We start from the raw sequence: 21,041 nt of genomic DNA on the forward strand, positions 1-21,041 counted from the left end.
GAGACTTTAAGTTTGAACTGGGTCACAACATTTTTTGTTTTGTCTTAAGCTTAGATGCTGTTTAGACAAATTAGTACAAAACTAAAACGACTGTCTTTGCAAACCAAAGTTGCAGTTACAGTTTACATCCATGTCTGTCCGACTCATATACAGCAATGACAGTTGATAATACTTCAAATATTGCTTCAAATAAGCTACAAACTCTAAACCATGGTGGTTAATATGTTGAGTAATGACCAGAAAAGTGTTTCTGCAGAATATTGTGATATCACAGTGAACTTGACCTTTGACCTTTTGGATGTAAAATGTCATCACTTCAACATTTTTATCCTACTGGACCTCCTATTGTGGGTCACATTGAACTTGACCTATGACCACCAAAACATAGTCAGATCATTTTTGAGTCCACAGGGACTTTTGTGCCAAATTTGAAGAAATTACTTCAAGGCATTCTTGAGATATTGCTTTCGGAAAACAACAGTACAGTTATAAATCCCCAAAACAAAAGGTTTATCTTCCTGTGCAGATTAGCTGCAGTATCATTACAGTTAAGAATTCCTAACAAAGAGTTTAAGAGATTAAGCATTAAAGGAAAAGCAAATCAAAACAAACTTTCTCTTTGGAAACTAAAATTGTGCAGTTACTGATACCGTGCCATCCTTCTCAATTAAATAATTTTGCTTTACCTCAACCAGTGAAGGGACGATGCTGTCAGGTTGCCCCTCAGGAGCAGGGTCAACGTCAGCGATGCGGGTGAAAGGTGACTCCCTCTCTGGAGACAGGGCAGTCGGTTGGGCAGGGATCAGAGAATCCGTGACTGGTGGCTCTGGTTCCTCTTCGTTGACCAGTAAGATCTCGTCATCTGTAAGGTCCTCTGCTGAGATTTCTGGAGCTGCTGGACCCTCTTCCTCTACAGGTGGAGCTTCAGGCGTTTCCTTCACCTCTTGTCCCTCACTGTCCTCTTCAGATGCAGGTTCCTCAGGGTACGTCACCACCACGTTGATGTCTGCGTCTTCTGGTTCCTCTGTGTTAACTTCCTCATCTGCAGACAGAACATCTGTGAGGTTGGACTCTTCTTCTGCGCCCTCCACCGAGTCTTCATCATCAGGAGGCAAACCTATTTCTGTTATGTCGGGCTCTGATGCTTCAACTGCTACTTCTACAGCATCAGAAGGAGGGACCAGGGCAGGCACGACTTCTTCTTCTGTGGTCTCAGTTGCAATTGTGGAGATCTCAAGCTCCTCTGGGATCTCTGCCTCGATCACTACAACCTCATCCACGTGCTCCTCTGGAGTCTCTGCCTCGTCCACAACAACCTCATCCACGTGCTCCTCCGGAGTCTCTGCCTCGTCCACAACAACCTCATCCACGTGCTCCTCCGAAGTCTCTGCCTCGTCCACAACAACCTCATCCACGTGCTCCTCCGAAGTCTCTGCCTCGTCCACAACAACCTCATCCACGTGCTCCTCCGGAGTCTCTGCCTCGTCCACAACAACCTCATCCACGTGCTCCTCCGGAGTCTCTGCCTCGTCCACAACAACCTCATCCACGTGCTCCTCCGGAGTCTCTGCCTCCTCCACAACAACCTCATCCACGTGCTCCTCTTCCACTGTTGCACTTGTAGGTTCTTCTTCCACTGCAGCAACCTCAACGTCCTCAGTATCAGCTTCAGAGATTGCATCTGCATTAACAGGGACATCTTCTGTTATCAGCCCTTCCTCCGATCCAGTCTCCTCAGGAGAAGCGTCCTCTTCTGTGTTTGTAGACGGCTGGAGCAGGACCTCCAGGTTATCTGCATCCGAACCAGAGGCCTCGACCTCCACTGGTGGTTCAGGAAGTGTGACGTCCTCTGGCAGCTCAGGAGGGGGAAGCTCCGCTGGGAGCTCCTCTGGTGGGGGGTTTTCTGCAGCAGGAGCCTGCATATTGTCTCCTGGCAGCAGACCCTCCTCCTCAATGCCTGGAAAAACAAAGACGAGAAGAAGCTGAACTCAATCTAACTACCTTTTTCCAGAGTCCACAGATCTATGTGGAAAACCAGACAGACCAGTGTCTTAGTAACTAACGGGAATAACATTTTTTGAAACTGATCCAGTGTTGAGTGACAGCCAAAAGCTTGCCACTGACAGGCTAAGATTGTTATTTTTAAGTGTCACATTATAGAGGATCCCTACACAGGTCAACCTTTTTGTTTAGGAGTGAGATCCTTTTGGTTTATGCAGAAACAGCCCCAAAATTCTGTCAAACCTACCATTCATTTTATCATTGTAAAACACACCTCATTTAAAGTCAACACAAACAAAATTAAACTCACAAAGCCACCTTGATTCATCTTTTCACAGTTCCAACAACCAGCGCCATTGTTTGGTTGAAATAAACCCTAAATTCACCCACTTAGATGTGAAACAATGGAGGGTTTTTCTAACGCTAAAATTACTTTTTATTTAAATGGACTTTGGTGGTTTCGTGATGCTGATTTCTAGGTGGATTCTGGTTAAACAAAAGGATCTTAGTCTCTAATAAAAAGGTCTCTCTCTGTGGAGATCCTTTCCATAATGTTGTCAGACACTTATAATAATTATCTGAGCTCGTCAATGGAAAAACCTCACACTTTTAGTGGACGTGCATTGACAGTGAATTTACATCTCAGTCAGTTTTGGTGCTGCTGGCTGCAGCTCTCTTGCTCATACTGGACCAGTATCAAAACTCTGGGGTCCTATTAGACACTTAGACACAAAACATGGGGAAATAGGACCCAGGCTGGAAGAATTCAACGGTACAGAAAATGAGTAATAAGTCTATTTCTTTAAAAAAGTACTTTCTGTGCAAATATAAAACTGTAGGAAGTGTGAAATGTGAAAAATAAGTTTTATGTGTGAATGTATGCTTGTCTTCAGGATAGATACTCACTGCCAGCTTCAGGTGCAATCGTGGTCAGGACAGGATTAGGTGACACAACCACGCTCTCCTCCAGAACAATGATGTCGTTTTCTGCTGCTGACACTGTGTTGGTTTCGGAGGACTCAAGCTGGATGTTGTCGTTGCTGACATCCTCTGTGTCCTCCTCTAGGATCGTGACCTCTGGTGGCTCATCGGCAGCATTAATCTGCATCACAAACAGGCTTTAATTTCTAAACCTTTTGTCCTTGTTTCACTTGGAGTGTGTGCCATGCAACAGGGGCTTTAATAGGCCAGCTGTGTTGCATTTACATGTCAGGCCAATCAGAGCTCCTGCTGCCAGCTGACTATAAATCTCCCTGTGCATGTTCTTCTGTGTTTCTGTGATAGCTCCTCTTTTTTTCTGGTGGATTACCTTTGTGGGTTCCCATTTCTTTTAATCTTGCACTGCTGTCAGTATCATAGCAATGTTTAAGTAATAACATAACATGACAGAGAGGCTGAGGGTTGACAGATTCTTCTAATTCATACAGTCCTGATAATCTGACCTGTTATATTTCTCTCCCATAGATTTGCACTAATTCTCAAAAATGCAAAAAAGTGCGTCCTGTATTAGTTCAATATGGAACGACGTCTTTTAGTTTACAATTATGGGACAGCTGGCAACTCTAGCCACTGTAATAAGTAGCTGTCTGAGGTTAAGGGAACATTATAAGTTAACTGTTGGCATAAATGTTATGTGTTTCACTCTTTTAAGTTTTACTTTTGTGGACTTTATGTTTATAAAAACGGTTGTACTTTCCATGCAGACTAATTAAAGTTCCTTTGTCATTGGTGAAACTGTTTCTTCTAGCAAGAGTATAGTCGGACTGTACTCCTGTAAATCCAGCTTCTAGCTGTTGTATTTTTACACTAAGTTTGGTCTAATTCTTAACTTACTCATTGGATTTATTGTTCAAGATTTTCTTCACAGTTTTATTATTGCTTGCCAGTTAAACTTTAAAGGCAATCTACTTTCTTCAACCTTTATAGGGAGCTAATAGGATTACCTATTTTTTTCAAGGTGGTGCAGAAGTTAGCATCGCTTTGGTTCCCTTAACAAAAAGCCTTTTGGATCGTTCCATTGGATTTTAGACAATGGCAGAAAATAAGCTTGGTGGTAAACAAACATTTACGATGTTTACACATTTTTTAGCAAGATAATTCTCTCAAATGAAGACCACTTTTATCATTTTTTAAGCATAAATGCAAACACCAGAAGTAAAAAGCTAACATGAAGCTATAAAGACCTACACCACGATTTTATGACTTCGTCATCACTGCTGCAGCAATGCTGTAAAGCCGTGTTTGGCAGAAAGTTCTGTAATCTCATTTCACCACTTGTTTGCAAAATTAATGGACTTATTTTATGTCTCAGAACAAATGTGAAAGTCTCTTTGTGTTAACCACAGACCTTATTTTTTAAAAACCCTACTGACTTTGAGACGAGGGAACCGGAAATGAAAAAAGTCTAATTCATTCCAGCAGCCCTCTATTGGAAGCGTGTTTAGCTCGCCACATAGCTGAGCAGTGAGTTATTGATTTATCCCATCAATGCAAATTGAATTAATAAACATACAACAGTTTTTGATTCATGTATTGACTGAACTGTAAAATTATTCTGACGGCACTGCAGGCTTCACACTTTAATATCATCTCAAAGAAAGCTTGAAATAACAGCCGCTAAATCGAAAATGTTCCGAATCAGGGCAGCAAAGTGCTTCGGTGGCACAGTAGCTCTGCGATGTTGCCTGTGAATCAATTACTGATGAGAAGTTTGCCAAACTCTCCCAACTCATATAATGAGTCAAATTAATCACTTAGTGAGCTGAGCTACAAAGCGAACCAGCAGACACATTTAGTGCAACCCAAACTCTGATTACCATCAAAACACGCAGTCGACCACAAGACAGCGCAAATAGAGACAGCCTTTAGATGGTATTACTTGTCTGAACCGACTCATATGTGCTGTCTCTCCTCTGGTGGTGCACTCAGTGTAGCTTTTGCCCCAGAATAGCAGTGGATTATTATAGCAAGAGCCAAACTAATCCTCAAAGCCTCGCTTCATCCTTACTGGTGATCTCATCCCCTACCTGCACTGGTGTGGGTCTGGATAACATCACAAAGCCAGTTACAGGTTATCGCACCATCACTCATGCTGCAGCTGTCGAGCTCCCTTAAACAAAGGTGATCTATCAGCTCTGTGGAGCTCGAAGCAGCTGGAGAGCACAGAGAGAGATTGTTGTCATGATGGAGGTAACTCACCGCAGCTCCGTCTGCAGCGTTGACAGTCTCCGGGACCTCAGACACTGTGGAACCAGTGGGGGGAAACAAATATTAATATAAACTGACACACAAAATGCACATGTGCCAAATAGCAAAAACTAATCATGCCTGCAGGAGTCTGCAGAATCCTTTTGTGCCGTTTCAGCACTGACAGCTTTCATTTTGACAGCATTACCTTCAGGGGTAAATATTACAAATCAGAGCTAAAATCTGGACTGAATATCAGCCGCTGTGGGGCCGAGGCTATTACTGCATCGCCACCAAAGCTGAAAAACAAAACCAAGATGTGCCTTTCAGTTCCCCAGCCGCACATGTCAGCCATATGAAAGTGTTTAGCCTTCATTTCACATGTCCAAGCTTATAATTAATGGGAGCATCAGATGGCATTCATCTCCAGGGAACTCGCAAACTAATTACACGCATTTTCTCAAAAACATGAGCTGGGAGAAATCTCACAGGAGGAGGAAAGATGCTATAGACATTATCACATCATTCAATTTCTTCACATTTCTGGAGAAGGCTCCTGGCCAGACGTAGACGGCAGCTAACCTACTTATTGCTGGCTAAATCTAACAGATGCAGTCATTTAAATGTCCCTATGTGCGTATTTGAGAGAGTGTATTCCTTCTCTGTCTTCTGCTGCATCAATTTTTATCATTCTTTTAAAAAATACTCTCCATCGTGAGTCCGGTAAAGTACTGTAAATGTAAAATCCACTGGGTATGGGCCAAAATAATAGACCAAAGTTAAGAAAAAACCGGAGGGCTCAGATTTCAAACATCCTTTTTAGTCAGCTCTCTTTTGCAGACCACTTAATGACAAGGATTTAAGTGCAGCTCAGAATAAATACACAGTGCCTATAACTGATGACTCTGTTATTCGTTCATTAAAAATGGCCCACTTTTGAGCTGAGACTTCTTATAAATATGTCTCTGTCCTCTGCGACAGAAAGAGCAGACAAATAAGAAACAGATGAGACTATTAAAACCCTGGAATGTTTGCTCAAGCTCTGTAGCGTATGTTGTAATATCAGTGTCGGCTCTGCTGCGTCGCTATTTGATGTGACGTTTGGAGGTTTGCCCTGTGCTGCACGCACTACCTCTGCCAATGCAGCGACTGCCATGCCAATTAAATAATAGCTGCACTGGTGGCATGTGTGAGTTCTGGTACAGTGAAGGGAATATCCATACACTGGCCATCGTCTTACCGCTCTCCAGCGCGTCGTTGTGCAGGGCTTCAGTGATGAAGTTTTTCACCTCACTGATGGTGTACACCACCGTCGGGAGCTCCACGACCTCCCGGTATGAGTTCTCCACCAGGTTCGACTGCAACGTCAGGTAGTCCAATTGCTCATTGCTCACTCCGGCTCCGTCCACCACCACTGTGACAGCATAGTCCACCACCACGCCACCCAGCCTGAAAACACCAATATGTACCAAAGGCGTTGGAGAGGGTACTTTGATAGAACAACTTTGCAATTTACCAATTAGGGTTGCAAATTGTAAGCACTTTCCTTAATCACTTTTTGGTCTAATTAACAATCAATTAACCATTATTTTTTAAAAAGAACATAAAAACTTTGCCTAGACCAAACAATACCATATGTGTGTTTTTTCTTAATCAAAACTCACAGTAATATATTTGATACGCTTTGACAGCATGATACAGCCTATAGATTAATCAATTAAATTTCAAAAACTTTCACATTTCAAAACTACTTTGCAATAAAATGATTGAATTGATAAAGCACATATGATACAAAATTGTGATTAAACATAAAACAAAAAAGTTGCATGCTGCAAAAATGCCACTTAATTGAGTTAATTGAGTTAATTGCCAAAAGTGCCCACTTGTTGTTCACAGGTCATATAAAAATAGAACTATTCATGGGAAAGTGCAGGAACGTCAGCTTTATTTATTTATTTAATTTTATTATATTATATTTTTAATATAATGTCAGTCTGACACCTGCGGGTATTGCACCAGGCAGGATTATTCATTTAGCCATGTAACTTCTAAAATAGCATAACAGCTTCTCTGAAAATGTGTTATTGAACAGCAATAATCAATACTTCTCACTAACTTTTGTCAGAGGGGGTTCAATTACAGTAGAGAAGCAATGCTAAAATACAAGTTAAAAAAAAAAATCTTTCTGTCCTTTAATGGCCAGAAACTGTTTGTAGTTTCACTAGCTAACTACACAAAAAATGGCAAAAATGTAATTTTACTACTTGAACCCCTATGAAAAAATAAATATAGTGGTAATACTAGCAGGCAACTGCAGAATGAAGTAAAACTGCTACTTTATTTCACGTAGTTCACTGCTTCCCAAAACTGGTTACTAAAGGTGAAGACTCAAATCATGACTCAGACTTTAGTCAAAAATACGATGCTCTACACGACTTGACAAAACCAAAAAGAATTTCCCACATTTATTTTGTTTGAACGAATCCGACAGCATCCTGTACAGTTGCAGGAGAGAACCATGAAGACCTAATATTACGTTATTGAGCAGCAGTTAGAAACAATGATACCAAATATAATTTAATTTGCGCACAACAACTACATGGGGGTCAACTACAGAGTGCCATGCTCAATGACATCTTATTAATTATGATGTCATTTATCTAACCCAAACTTGGTCAGGAAATTTCCCACCACCACACAAGTACCTAAACTGCACCTAAACACCATCTTACATTTATCTTATAAAACATTTACAATAAAGAATATATAAAATAATGTCTAAGAGGATGAAAACCACCTCATCACTCACGTGATGTTAAAGGAGCTGTAGAGCGCTCACAGATGACTGATGACTCGGGGGATTTACTCTTGCTTGGAATGCAGGAGCTCGACTGTATAGGCCCCAAAAACGGCCGAGTCAGCAGAATGATCAATATCATCATAATGAACATGGAAACCTCACAAGAGATTCCAGACCCTGGAAAAATCCAATTTATCAGCCCTCATTTGACTGCTGGGAGCCCTCCACTCTGACCTAGTTCGGTGGGTTTCTGGCGGACAGCTGAGCACGTGCCGGCCCCGTTTAGAAGGAGATCAAATTTTTTCCCCCTTTAGCTTCACACATTTGCAAAGGCAGGCAGAGCTCTACTCCTGCTGTGAACTGTGATCTGCAGTTAGCAGCTGCATGCAAGATTAACCACAGCATCACTGTGGAAAGGTATAAATATATTTCTCAGTGTGCTTAAAGGAATACTTCACCCTCAACATGACCATTTGTATAGCAGTTACTCACTGCATGTTACCTTGAATTCGGGGAGAAAACTTTGGTTTTCTCGCATACCTCAAAAGCAAACAAAGAATCCAAAAACAGAGAAAATTTTTGATTAATTAAAGTAAAGGAGTAGCAAGTTTAAAAACAGCAAAACTATCAAAACATCCATTTACAAACTGTCACAGAACAGTCTTATGCTCTGTACTTACAAAACGCATGCATTTTTTTTACAATTACTTCACTATTTAAATAACTGCTACATACAAGTTGTGCATCTGGGCAAGTGTGTGCACTTGAACTCTGCTCTTTTTGCGTTAAATATTAAGGTTTCAGCTTGTTTTGCATGTTTTTGGGAAGTGCTTGAAGCGAGCTGTGTGAGAGCTGAAACAGATGTTCTGATATGGTTTTGCTGTTGTGTAACACGGACCCCTTTTATTTCAATTCATCAAGAATTTTCTCAGTTTTTTGGGATTCTGCATTCACTGTGGAGGCATGCAAGACAAAACAAAGTTTTCTTCCTGACTTCAACTTAATGGATGGTTTTTAATTCATATACAAATTTTCATTTGGGGCCAAAGTATTCCTTTAATGTACCCAAGTATGCATAATTATAGCCATTTAATATACAAAGTAAAATTATGCGAAAAAAAGAGCAGGACGTGTATCTCAAATCTCCTTTTATTCTACCTGTAGCATGTAGATGTGGGTAAGTGTAGATCCTACTGTGCAATCATTTATTCTCTTTCCTGATTGCCACTTGAACCTCACCTGTTATAATTCCTATAATTCCATATAATTCCTGCTATTGTTATCACGCTGATGATGGCTTTGTTGCTGAAACGCCTGAGTTTCTGTTTTTTTTGCCCACACAATAAATAAATATTATTATTTTTCATTGTAACTAAGTACATTTACTTAACTGCTGTTTAAATATTGAGTGCACTGGCAGCACCATAACAAGAAAAACAGTCACACTTTCACCAACTAACCTATGACACACACACACATCTCTGCCTGTAACCCTCCTCCTGCTCCAGAGGCTGATTGGTGCGGTCATAAAGCCCTGATAATCGTCTCTGTAGAGCAGCACCTGCTCACTCGGTTGGCCCCATCCTGATCCCACTTAACAGGCGAGTGACCACACTAAGACCATTAACACAGGCAACTAGTGACACACCTCAACACGTGCCCGCACTCACAGGTAAATACAGAGCGAGATGAAGGTGACGCCACACACACACACACACACACTAGCTAGCTAAGGATGGGGAACAAACTACAGACACACATGACTCACCCTTGGGTGTCCTTCTGGGGCCTACATTAAACAAAAAGAGATAAAAATGTGTTAAAGATACAAGCAAATGTTTGTACTTCCGCACGAGCTCCGAGTCAAAGAGCATAGTAGAGGATCAAGATAGATATCTGCTGGTTTCTGTCTCTTTCAGACAGACTAAACTGTGATCAAACCATAAAACTAGACACTCATAATTAAATATTGGACAAGATTATGTCACGCCGTGCCTATTTCTTACCAAAATTTTCTTCATAACATATTTTAGAGCACTGTTTTTGCTATAATACAAGAATTTGTGCACAGGAAGTGGGCGTCCTACTGTTTCCTGTAATGGAAAAGCTAAAAATACGGTAAAACAGTAAAACTACTACTAATAATAAAGAATTAATAATAATTATTATTATTATAATTATAATAACTGCTGATAAAATATGAAACAAGATTTTGGGCCTAAAATATTTTCAGAAATATATTTTCACTTATTTCTAAAGCAAACAAATGCCACGGCACTATTTCTCTTTCAAAGGTATTTGCATCTTTCTACTGCATAAATAGCCTAGTAATATATTTCCAACAGTGAAATACTATTTTAATCAACAGCAGAGAGACTGACCTGAAGTCCAGCACTGACACACTCTTAAATCCAGGAAGCCCCTGCAGAGCGTCCTCGATCTGCAAGGACAAAAAAGATCAAGCATCACAAACAAACCTTGAGAGGAGGTTTCTTCTTTGACAGGGTTACAATGAACTCGATTGGCAAAAAAAAAAAAAAAAAATTTATTGTTCCGAAAGCACTTTTTTTTTTTCAAAGTAGTTGCAAGGTCTTGCAAGGAGTCTTTTTGTGCTGCGGCCCAGATCATAATCCTCTGGAGGCAGACTCCTGCACTGTGGTCAACTTTTTTTTATTAGTCTACAAGGCCTTGCTTCTAGGCACTAAGCAAAAAACAATCCATATACTGTTCTGCAGACTCACTGACCCACTTTATTTAATCCATCAGTGAAGGAGGACGCAAAAAATAAAGGTCTCCTGGGCCTTTGTCTCCTGGCTCGTCCTCTACATTCATTTACTACCCTGTCCTCAGCTCTACTCACTCTTATAATCTCCTCATGGCATGTGCAGTGTATGTGTGTGTGTGTGTGTGTGTGTGTATATATATGTATGGCGACTTTATGTGTACAGCAGATTTCCTCAGAGAATTTAAAAAACAGGTCAGCAATCAGGAAATACGTCTTTCTTTGTAGACATAAAATCAAATATAGGCTAATGATGCCAGGAAAAAGCACCTAAACAAATTTACTGAATTTTCCGAGTACCTGTAAAAACCCCTGAAGTTGCCTCCAAAGGTAAAGTACCTGTGCATACATGTGCAAAAGTTTATCTATTCCCAAGACACGTCATCAGGCTGTATTTTCAGCACATAGTTTGGGTTTAACTACTGCTGCTGTTAAAGTGTGTGTGTTATTAAAGCTAACAATGCATCCATCACAGACCATAAACTGGGAGATATAGTGAGTCCAGTCCGGAGCCAAGAAACAGTAGCACCAAGGGGAGTCATAAAAGGAGTTAGAGCCAAAGACAAACCTTTTCAGCAAGCTGTCTGCTGAGCGTTTGGTGCTGGAGGCTGGCTGGATTGTCGAGGTCGTCATTGTACGTCTCCCCGGTCAGGAGGATGCTGAGCTCCACCACCTGCTCCAGCACTGCGGGGGTGGGAGGCTCCACAGCAATGTCATTGTCCAGCTGTGCCACGAGAAAGAGACGCAGTGATGAAGTAGCTGAGTGTGCATGTACAAAAAATAAAACATTTTCAGTTTTATTTCACAAAATGTAAACAACACGATGGCTTAGAACAGTGGTTCCCAACTTGTTGAGCCACGAGGTGAAGATTTTTTTCCTTAGTCATTAGTTCAAGGTCCACACATAAGAAAAATTACTGCATATTCAGTTTGATTTCACTAAGTGTGTGCAACATTTGGGCTCAGAACACAATGAAATTTGCAGGAATAAAGTGCAATTACTTAAAATGTAGAAAATGTATACTCCTACAACCAAAAAAGTGCATATTATTATTCAAGATCAGTGACATAAAAACACAGCAAAGGCACAGCATGTTGATAGACCAAATAATATTAGGTGCAGTGTAATAAAATAAGAGCTTAACAGCAGAAAATGGCACTTCAAAATAAAAGACCTGTGCCAGAAATTCAAATTAAGTGGGTTTTTTACAAACTTGAGATGTTCGGGAGTCAAAATGGACCCACGACCCACTTTTGGACTGCGACCCACCAGTTGGGAACCACTAGCTTACAACACAAAGAAAGAAAACACATTGCAAGAATAAACAGAAATGGCACTTCAAAATAAAATATTTGTGCCAGAAATTCACTTTACTTAAAAATAAAGTGTGTGTTTTTACAAACTTGACACATTCACAAGACACTTGCAATCCACTGGACCTGCAACCCAGTTGTGATCACTGATGTAAACAATTTGTCTGAGTACTCACTGGACTCTCCTCCACCTCTGGGTCAATGGCGGCTTCTTCCTCCACTTCCTCTTCTGCCTCCTCCACCTCCTCTTCTTTAGCTGCCTCTTCTGGGTGGTTGGGTTCATGTGCAAAAAAAGGAACTGTTGGTTTATTTCAAGTGGATGTGAGCTTATTGCTCTGGCAGGTGCTGCGATCCCTGATGGCCGTATTAGACTGTCCTGACCCCGAGTGCTCGACGAATCTCAGGCCTCCAGCCAAACTCACTCACCAAACACACACACAAACACAAGGCAGGGTGGTTTTTGTGAAAGTAGAAACACTCGGGCCCAGTTGTTTAGATCACATCAGATTTCACCTCATCAGATCTTGAAAATGTGTTGTTTCAAAGAAAAAAAAGGACTTTGAAACTGGATTAAATCACATAATACAGTTTTGATTTTGATCTGGATCAAAATCTTCAGTATCAATACCTTTATCCTTGTCCAGCAGACGGGTGGATTCAGAGTGGATTTCAGTCACAAAAGGTAAGAAAACTTTGAAATCGACCAAATAATGCAATATTTGTATCATGCAGCATACATTTATTTATATTTTGCAATTGATTAGTTCAACTGTTACGGTGATCAAGTAGATTAAGTTGACATTAAGGTTCCTATTAAGTCTTTCAGTACAGGTTAGTTTAAATAAAACAATCCCCCAAACAGCTGTAAGTATCAAACAAAAATGTCTGAATTTTAACTTTCCTTTAATCACGATACAGTCAAAGCCAACAGTTGCATCCTTTGTGCTGTTTTCTGTCAATGCATCATGCTGATCCAGATTAATTTTCTTTTTAACAACTGAGCCCATGTGATCAAAGTCACATGATGCAAATGAAAGCGATACTCACCAAGCTCAGGAGCTTCAACAACATCTGGAGCTCTTGGTGTTGGAGTGCTGTGAAATAGTAGAAGATTGTTTCGGTGCTGATATCACATGATTTAACAATAACAAGGTCAGAGATCTGTAGATACAAGAAGGATCTAAAGAACGAGGCTCATTCATTCACTCTGTTAATACAGCTGCGCCCTTGTCATAGACATTAATTGTTGTCCTAAAGTTGTTAAAACACTTAAAAATAGTCTGACATTTTGGGAAGCATACCTTTTTTTAAGATTTTTGGGGGACTTTTTGCCTTTATTGGATAGGACAGTGACAGTCTGGAGAGGACTGATGGCATGCAGCAAAGGGCCAAGGTTGGACTCAAACCCGCGGCCGCTGCATGCTTATCATTTTGTCCCTCAGCATCAGTTGAGAAGATTGATAAAACGCTCAGTTTTCACGAAAAATGTGAAACCACAGCCAGCAACAGCTTAATTAACCCTTTAAAACCTGAGTATACTGGTCTGTTTAAAAAAGGCATGAGGACAAGGCAATGACAAACGTAAGAAGAAATAATCCAACACGACAACAAAAAAGCTAAAGAGAACAGAAAAATTACCTGAGAATTAGACAATAAAAACAATATTTTTAAAACAATTAAAAAAACTCTGTACGCTGTTTTTCGGTAGCCTTGCACCTACGTGATGTGCATAAAACTACTTTTTCTTTTTTTTAACAACCAACATGAATGTGATATGTATCTTCTCATCCAACTCTCAGCACGAAAACGCGTTTTCTCAAATCCAGCTGTTGCTTTAAGATCCATACTGTTGCAGTGGGTGACATATTATCACATTAATGAAGGAATATGTAACCTGAATGTAAGCCCATAGCTCCATGAAAGCATCAGTTGTATTAGACTGAGGCTACACAGACAAAACATGCAGAATGAACTCAGTGTAGTTTTTTTCATGGGATTTGTTTGTTTTTGTTCTTTCATTTTGTTGAAAATAACAAAAAGACAAAGCAATGCCAGTGTTATTAGTCAACTCAGAGAAATGAAAGCACATGTGCAGTGGGGTTTGGCTATTAGCATCAAAGTCTAAGAAGCACAAACAAAACAAGAAACAAATCAAACCCAAACAAATGAACATGAGACATCTGAAGCCATATGTTGTAACTGATGAGTGGGAACATGAACAAGAAAGGCTGAAAAGTGCAATTTTACCTGCACATGTGCTGCCAGGACCTGGTGGGCTCACTGCAGAAAGAAGAGCAGACACATTTACAGAACACAGACTTATGGCGCGTTTCCTCTACATGGTACCGGCTCTACTCTGCTCGCCTTTTTTGGTTTTCCATTAAGAAAAAGTACCTGGTACCTGGTACGTGGTACGTGGTACGTGGTACGTGGTACGTGGTAGAGTAGAGTAGAGCCAGAAATGAGCCATAAATTATGAAATTAATACATATATGATTGTAAAGGTGGATTAGCAGTGATGGAAAAAAAGTTTTCTTTACCTTTTCAAACCAGGCATTGACATTCTCTAAAAACAGAAAAAGAAAGAGTAGTATATTATGTTCTGCACTGCTTAAAAACAATAGTAGTAATAGAGTAACATGACAGTACCCAAAAAATGGCACAAAAAATGTAAAAAGTTAAAAAGAAAAAATCTAAAAATTACATTTTTAAAAATTTACAAACAACAAAAAGAAAAAGAGAAGAACATTACCTCAAAAATGTCTAAAAAATCTAAATACATAATAAATATAGTTTTCTGGACACTCCCCTTTTCCCTCATTTTTGATTTTATCTAATAACTCCCCCTCTTCCCTTGTTGCTTATGTTTCTTTCTGTGTTTTTGAAACAAATCAAACCAGTTTTCTCTGGTTTTAGAGGGTTAAATCCTTGTAAAAAAAAAAAAAAAAAAGGCATCTGAATGCAACACAACAAAACTGACAACGATCCAGGTGTTAAAGGGTTAAAGAATTAGTCAGACACTAACATTTTTAACCAGAGCCTGATGCTCCTCCGATTGGCTGAAGTAGCTGCCAATATCTTGTGCCGTGATGGTGCCCTCCTGGCACTGGCTCATCCAGCTTTGGTACTCTTCTTGCTCTGGCAGGCGGTCCCAGAAGATCTTGAAAGCCTCCCATATGGTCTCCTGGCACACTGGACAGAGCAGAGGGTGACAGCTGACACTTAAAAACACAAGCTTGCAGAAGTTGCTTCCAATGTTTTCCAAATTTTTTTGGATGGGGTGATACTTCGAGTTCGAGGTGTCTTCCAGGCAACTAAAACAACTCAGATATTAGGAAACAGAAATCTTTAATCAATTGAAATATATAAGTTCTGAGGCCTAAATCTATGTATGCTCCATGTTAACTTCATGATGTAACGCTCCTTCATGAGTCAGCCTACTGGGCACGGACCCAAAGTCTGTGCACAAACATATGCTCCAATCTTCTTCCCTAATCAGCGTCGACTGTGAAACCCGTGGTCACCTCCAGCTCCAAATCCATCTTATGTAACAAACCTCAACTTTTCACAGACATTCACAGACTGTCTCTTGGCACCAACAAACCCGTCTACATTTAGCCGCTCAGGACTCACACCTTGATCTCAGCCGACTCTCACGCACATACTGTACATTGTTTCTCTGGCAAAAACAGATCAAAAATGTTTCTTCTCTGTTGAATATATTGCTTCACAACTGCTGCCCACGTGTGAAGCAACACGTGTTAAAAAATGTTTTCTCACTCTCCCTGAGAGGAATCTAGCAGCGACAGAGGAAACATTTAGATCCTTTACACGTGTAAAAGTAGCAATATCAAAATGTAAACATATTTGTGTGTTCAGTTTGGTGTGTTTTTCTGTTGTTGGTTTTAATATTTGTCAGTCAGGTTACAGAAAAACTACCGAAACAATCTTCATCAAATTTGTTGAAAGAGTGAAGTGTGGGCCGAGCTTAGGTTATGGGCCAATGGGCCCCCAGGCACAGATATGCAAAGGACCCCACCACTTCTCCTACATAGTCACGGACACAAACTTTATGGTTGCTTTGCGTTTCTTTGTAGTTATTCAGCTTTTTGTGCTTTGTGTTTCTTTGAATTTTTTTTGTGTCTTTTTTTAACTGTTTTGTCTCGTTTGTAGATATTCTGTTTCCGTGAGGCTGTGCTGTGTCTCCTTGTAGTCGTTTTGTTTCTCTTTGTGGTTGTTTTGCCTGTTTTGCAGTTATTTTACGCCTCTTAGCAGTTTATCTGCATCTCTTTTGAGTCTCTTCCAGGTCGGTATGTGTTCATTTGAGTGGCATATTGCAGGTAAAGTCCAGGGGGACCCCTGAGACTTTGGGCCTCTGGGCTTGTGCCCAACAGCCCGCTCACAGGGCGCTTTACAAATTATTTTTCACATCCACTGGCATCGTGAAATTGGGCATTTGGCCTTAGCAGAGGTTCAGAATGCCCTTTGAATTTATGTTGAATTTGATTCTTCTCCCTCAGTTTAATCTTTTAATGTAAAAAATGAAATGTTCTTTATGAAATGTAGTGAAGTACAAGTATCAAATGGTGTGTTTATGTAGGATAAAAATTCTTACTCAGGCAAGTTCTTAGATTTCCACCCACAGTGTTTGTATTTCAAACAGAAGAAAACAGTCTCCAGAGCACAATGTGAAACTGGTTTACTGTAGATTATCTAAGAGGACACGTGGACCGAGCTGGTCCCTGGAGCACACTGAACTGTCTCAACAATACATTCATGTTTATGCTTTTCTGATACTCCTTCTGCTGTGGGCTAAAACAGAATGTACAATCCTTTCGTCACGCCTCCTTAAACTGTCCCTTGTTTGATACACCGTTATTTCGTTCATATGGATCGTCTGAACTGTCCCTGAATACTTTCCAACACATTCCTCAAATGCAACATTCAAGTGCAGCTTCACTCCTGACTTCACTGTTTCCAAGTCACTTCTGTGCCTAACCAAAAATAAAATTAATTAACAATTGCATGTTAACACTCTTAATCATACATGTACTGATGCATTTGAGTGAGTAAATATTCCCACATTATAAAAATATTAAAGATCAAGAAGCTCAAAGTTGTACTTGAGTACAGTACTTGAGTAAATGTACTAGATTACATTCTTTCACTGCTATGGAGCCATGCAGACAGTTTTTTTTCTATTAACCTTTATTTAACTAGAAAAATATATAGATTTTTATATTATATTTGCTGATAGTGGTTTAAAGGGAACCTTTACCGCTTTTACACATCAAAGTCTGTTTACAGGTCTTGAGTCTTGAGGAGTACCACTGCGTTTTGCACAAAGACTTTGCACAACAAAAAGTTATGCAAAGTCTTTTTTGACTCCAGACAGAGCTGCGAACAATCTGATAAACAGACTCAAGTGATCTCACTCGGGGCAGAGTCGGGTGGGTCTGAAAACTGCAGGTTTGAACATTAAATTTATGGGTGAGTTAGAAAGAAGCGCGCTCACCAGACTTCTGTAGCCCATTCCTGATCTCTGAGTGAAGCTAGCACCTCAACACTATATTAGCCGCAACTAACACAATGTTTTCTTTAAAACATTACTGCAACTTGTAGGTAACATTAGCCAATGTTGTGGGAGCGTTCCCTGTTAGCTGGGTATGCACCGTCTACCTAGCAGAAGTGGAGTGGACCCTAAATGGACTTACGGCTTGCACTTTAGACGATGTGCTGTAGATTGTTTAAATAGGGCTCTCTATCTCTTGTTCTGCTGCAGTGAGTGCTCGTTTAAAACCTCGCCACATACATATAAAACTATCTGCATGTGTAGAGGTAAGTGACAAAACGTTTTTCCATTACTAATTTAGGTGAGCTGACTCTGTAAGTAGACTACAGGCTGTTTGAATGTAAATCTCATAAGGTCTAATTGCCACTGGTATCCACACAGATGTCAACTGTTTCTGCTGTTTGACCCAGATGGATCACTGCTGCAAGTGTTGCAAAGGTTAACACTCCTACCTACTGGACATTTAAGTCCTTGGGGGATGAGAGGGCGGGGAGAAATCTACAAAAGATCAATTTGTTCTTGCTGTTGCTGAGATCAATTCCTAGTTGTGTTTCCTAAACCTTTATCGAACCCAACAAGAATGTCAATATCCGTCCACAGTGCGCGTTTATCTCGTTTGTGTTCAGTCTTACCTCTGAGATGAAAGTAGCTGAGGTGGTTTGCAACGACTTGCTCGATTGTCTCCTGTGCACAGAGTTTGACTCCACTTGGGAAAAGGATGTTTCGTTTCCGTCGTGAGATAACTGCACGGCTTTCATCAGCTACTTTGACATCAGATACATGAACGATCCGTGGAAACACCACAGGCTCGTCACTATAAGGCAGACTCAGGTAACCCATGGAGGAACCCTCCAGTGTTGCATCTGTGGTAACACAACAACAAATAAACAGCTTCAAAATGTAACTCGTATTTCAGTAAATAGTGAGCAAGAAGTTTAAAAGTGAACTATGATACATACCTGTCCCTACGTCCAAAAATATGATCACAAAACTAAACACAACAGAGTAGAAAACACATCTCCAAGATACGATGCTCATGTTAAATCCGTGATTGTGTTTAAATCCGAGGACTTGGAAAAGGATCGAGTAGATGTATACTTCCTCTCAACAGCTTCTTACAAGTTTGCATAGTTCAGAAAGTCTCCAGACGCAAAAAAAACGTTACCAAAGCCAGGACAGAAATCATTTGGTGACACTATGACATGCCGGTTTTCCTCTGCAGCTGAGCAGAGGTGTGTCCCACGGTGCTGAGAGGACAGCTCCTGGCTCAGGTAGATAGGCAGATGGCTCTTGGAGAGAGGGGGATTTTTTAATGCTCTCTAATCCTGTTTACTCTAAGCCTTTTAGAAGAGCTCGCCAAGAAGTTACTGGAGCAACACTGGGAAGGGAGGGCGCTTAGTGTGGAAGAAACGTGGACAGAGAAGACGTAACAGAGGCCGCAGAATCAGCAGAAAGATGCATCAATGTGTACAGATATTATGATAGTTTAATAATAATTTGGATTCTTGAAAGGGGATCTGTTTGGATTCTGTTTTCTGTAAGAACACAGCAGAGCAAATGTCCAGTAAAGGAGACTTAATCCTGGTCTCCCAGTTGAAGGACAGTTCCCAACTGTTAAAGCACCCTGACACCCAATTAGACAAATGGCATTAAACACATGAAGCCTGTGGAGACCATAATGGTGGTCATGTGTCTGCTGCTCTGGAGGATAAAATTAAAATATTAATCCAAAAGGTACAAGTTAATTTGACAGGAGAAACTGTTGATAAAGAGTTGCATTCCCTCAGATCAGACGCAGACCTCCACACATCCACTCCCACACAAAAACACAGTGATTATGTGTCAGGTTGGTCTCGCGGCTGAGGTGCTGAGCTAAGGAGCAGCAGCTGAAATCCTCTCAGTATGTATATATTGACAGCAGCGAGAGTCGTGGGCTTAGTCTGGAGTTCACCTTTGACCCCAAACTCTTCCTCCAGTGGGATTTATCCTGTTTTTAAAAGGAAAATCTGCCTCTTCTTATCTTTAAGTCGCTGCATTACGTATGCCAAAACAAAAAAGAAGAAAGGAGCAAGTAATGAGGGCTAACAACCTTAAGGCTAGGTAAGATGACAATAACAGGCTCACAGTTACAATGCTAATATTTTTGATTTATCATTTAAATTGTAATTAATTATTAATTTTGTTTTTAATTTTAATCAGAAATTTTGAATTTAATATATTAAAGGCTCAGGCACACCTGCAAAAACATGTAGGAGGAAATTGTCCGTAGACGAGAAAAAGAGAATTCCCGCACACTGTCCTATTATCTGCAAAAAATGTCAGACCTTGATCAAGTTAAATATGATTTTCCTTCCAGTTTTGAATATTGTTCAACCCGATGAATGTCTGACAACGGAAATGCTGTCTACTTAATGTTTTTTGCATGCAAGTCATTCTTTTTGTAATATATTAAAACAACAACAAAAATACTAGTGTTTAGCAGTGTTTTTAGTCGCATGCATGTCCTGTTTTTTACGGTTTCTACATTGTGTTCAAACAAAGGTAATATAACTGTTGGGGTGACGCTAAAAACCTGAACTTTTTTCTGTGCAGAAAATTAATCAGGAATCCATAATGACATTGGTATCATTAAAAATATACCTGGTCACAGCTGTACAATGTTTAACTCACAGATTGATCCTGTACTATGAGATCTTGGACATCCCGCAGTCGAGCCAAGTCGGCCTCGAGGGCAGTGGTTCCAACTCTTATTATTCAATTGCTGCGTGTGTGCATTGCTCGATGACAGATTTCAGTGATTCTCTTTCTAATACTACCATTTCGAATGGTGAGTATACAGTAAATAATCCTGTGTGCTGACAGTGAACAGGGCTTGCTTTCCATAAATGTTTGGTAATACAAACTCAGTTGCCAGTTTATTAGGTTCACCTCGCTCACACTAATGCTGTCTAGGATTTAATGCTGGACTGATGCATTACTTAAAGCTTAGTGTACCTGACAAATTGGTGACTGAGATTGATGTTGTATACGCTGCATGGCTGCAGCACTGTAGTACAGAATGGGAGGGGGATTACTGAGAGTCAGACTGCGAAGGGATCTGACAGGCTGAGACAGTAAATACACCTAAGCCGACTGTGTAACCCTCTGAACAGATTATATTGGCATTGTAACGTACAAGCGTTTCAAAATGAAGCCTTTTGGCCCGAGAAGAGCTGAAGAATTTGGCTCGTCTGGTCAAAAAGAGAATTATTAACAGTAATAGAAAAAGGGACTGCAGAAATGAGGCCAAAGAAAAAAGTCTGGTACATAAAAAGGAATAAATCAGCTGATTTACGACACAAACATTCAGTCTCTGTTTTAGTTACCGACCTCTAATCCTCATCTTG

The 21,041-nt window shown here is 40.3% G+C and overlaps 1 protein-coding gene across 1 annotated transcript in view; it reads right to left on the reverse strand.

Annotated features, from left to right (window-relative positions):
• The window catches only part of impg2a (interphotoreceptor matrix proteoglycan 2a), a 33,081-nt gene extending 13,960 nt beyond the window's left edge, over positions 1-19,121 (reverse strand). The window contains exons 1-14 of the mRNA XM_042494777.2: positions 18,615-19,121; positions 18,288-18,518; positions 15,109-15,275; positions 14,624-14,649; positions 14,331-14,363; positions 13,131-13,177; positions 12,260-12,348; positions 11,338-11,493; positions 10,369-10,427; positions 9,756-9,776; positions 6,428-6,636; positions 5,200-5,243; positions 2,908-3,103; positions 687-1,957 (exon numbers count right to left, since the gene is read on the reverse strand). Of these exons, the coding sequence (XP_042350711.2) occupies positions 687-1,957; positions 2,908-3,103; positions 5,200-5,243; positions 6,428-6,636; positions 9,756-9,776; positions 10,369-10,427; positions 11,338-11,493; positions 12,260-12,348; positions 13,131-13,177; positions 14,331-14,363; positions 14,624-14,649; positions 15,109-15,275; positions 18,288-18,518; positions 18,615-18,693 (2,628 nt within the window). The 5' untranslated portion in view covers positions 18,694-19,121. The remainder of the gene's footprint in view (positions 1-686; positions 1,958-2,907; positions 3,104-5,199; positions 5,244-6,427; positions 6,637-9,755; positions 9,777-10,368; positions 10,428-11,337; positions 11,494-12,259; positions 12,349-13,130; positions 13,178-14,330; positions 14,364-14,623; positions 14,650-15,108; positions 15,276-18,287; positions 18,519-18,614) is intronic.
• Positions 19,122-21,041: the final 1,920 nt, after the last annotated feature.

The sequence above is a fragment of the Plectropomus leopardus genome, chromosome 10, assembly GCF_026936395.1.
Source record: "Plectropomus leopardus strain MGB_pleo_1.0 chromosome 10, ASM2693639v1, whole genome shotgun sequence".
Lineage (NCBI taxonomy): Eukaryota > Metazoa > Chordata > Actinopteri > Perciformes > Serranidae > Plectropomus > Plectropomus leopardus.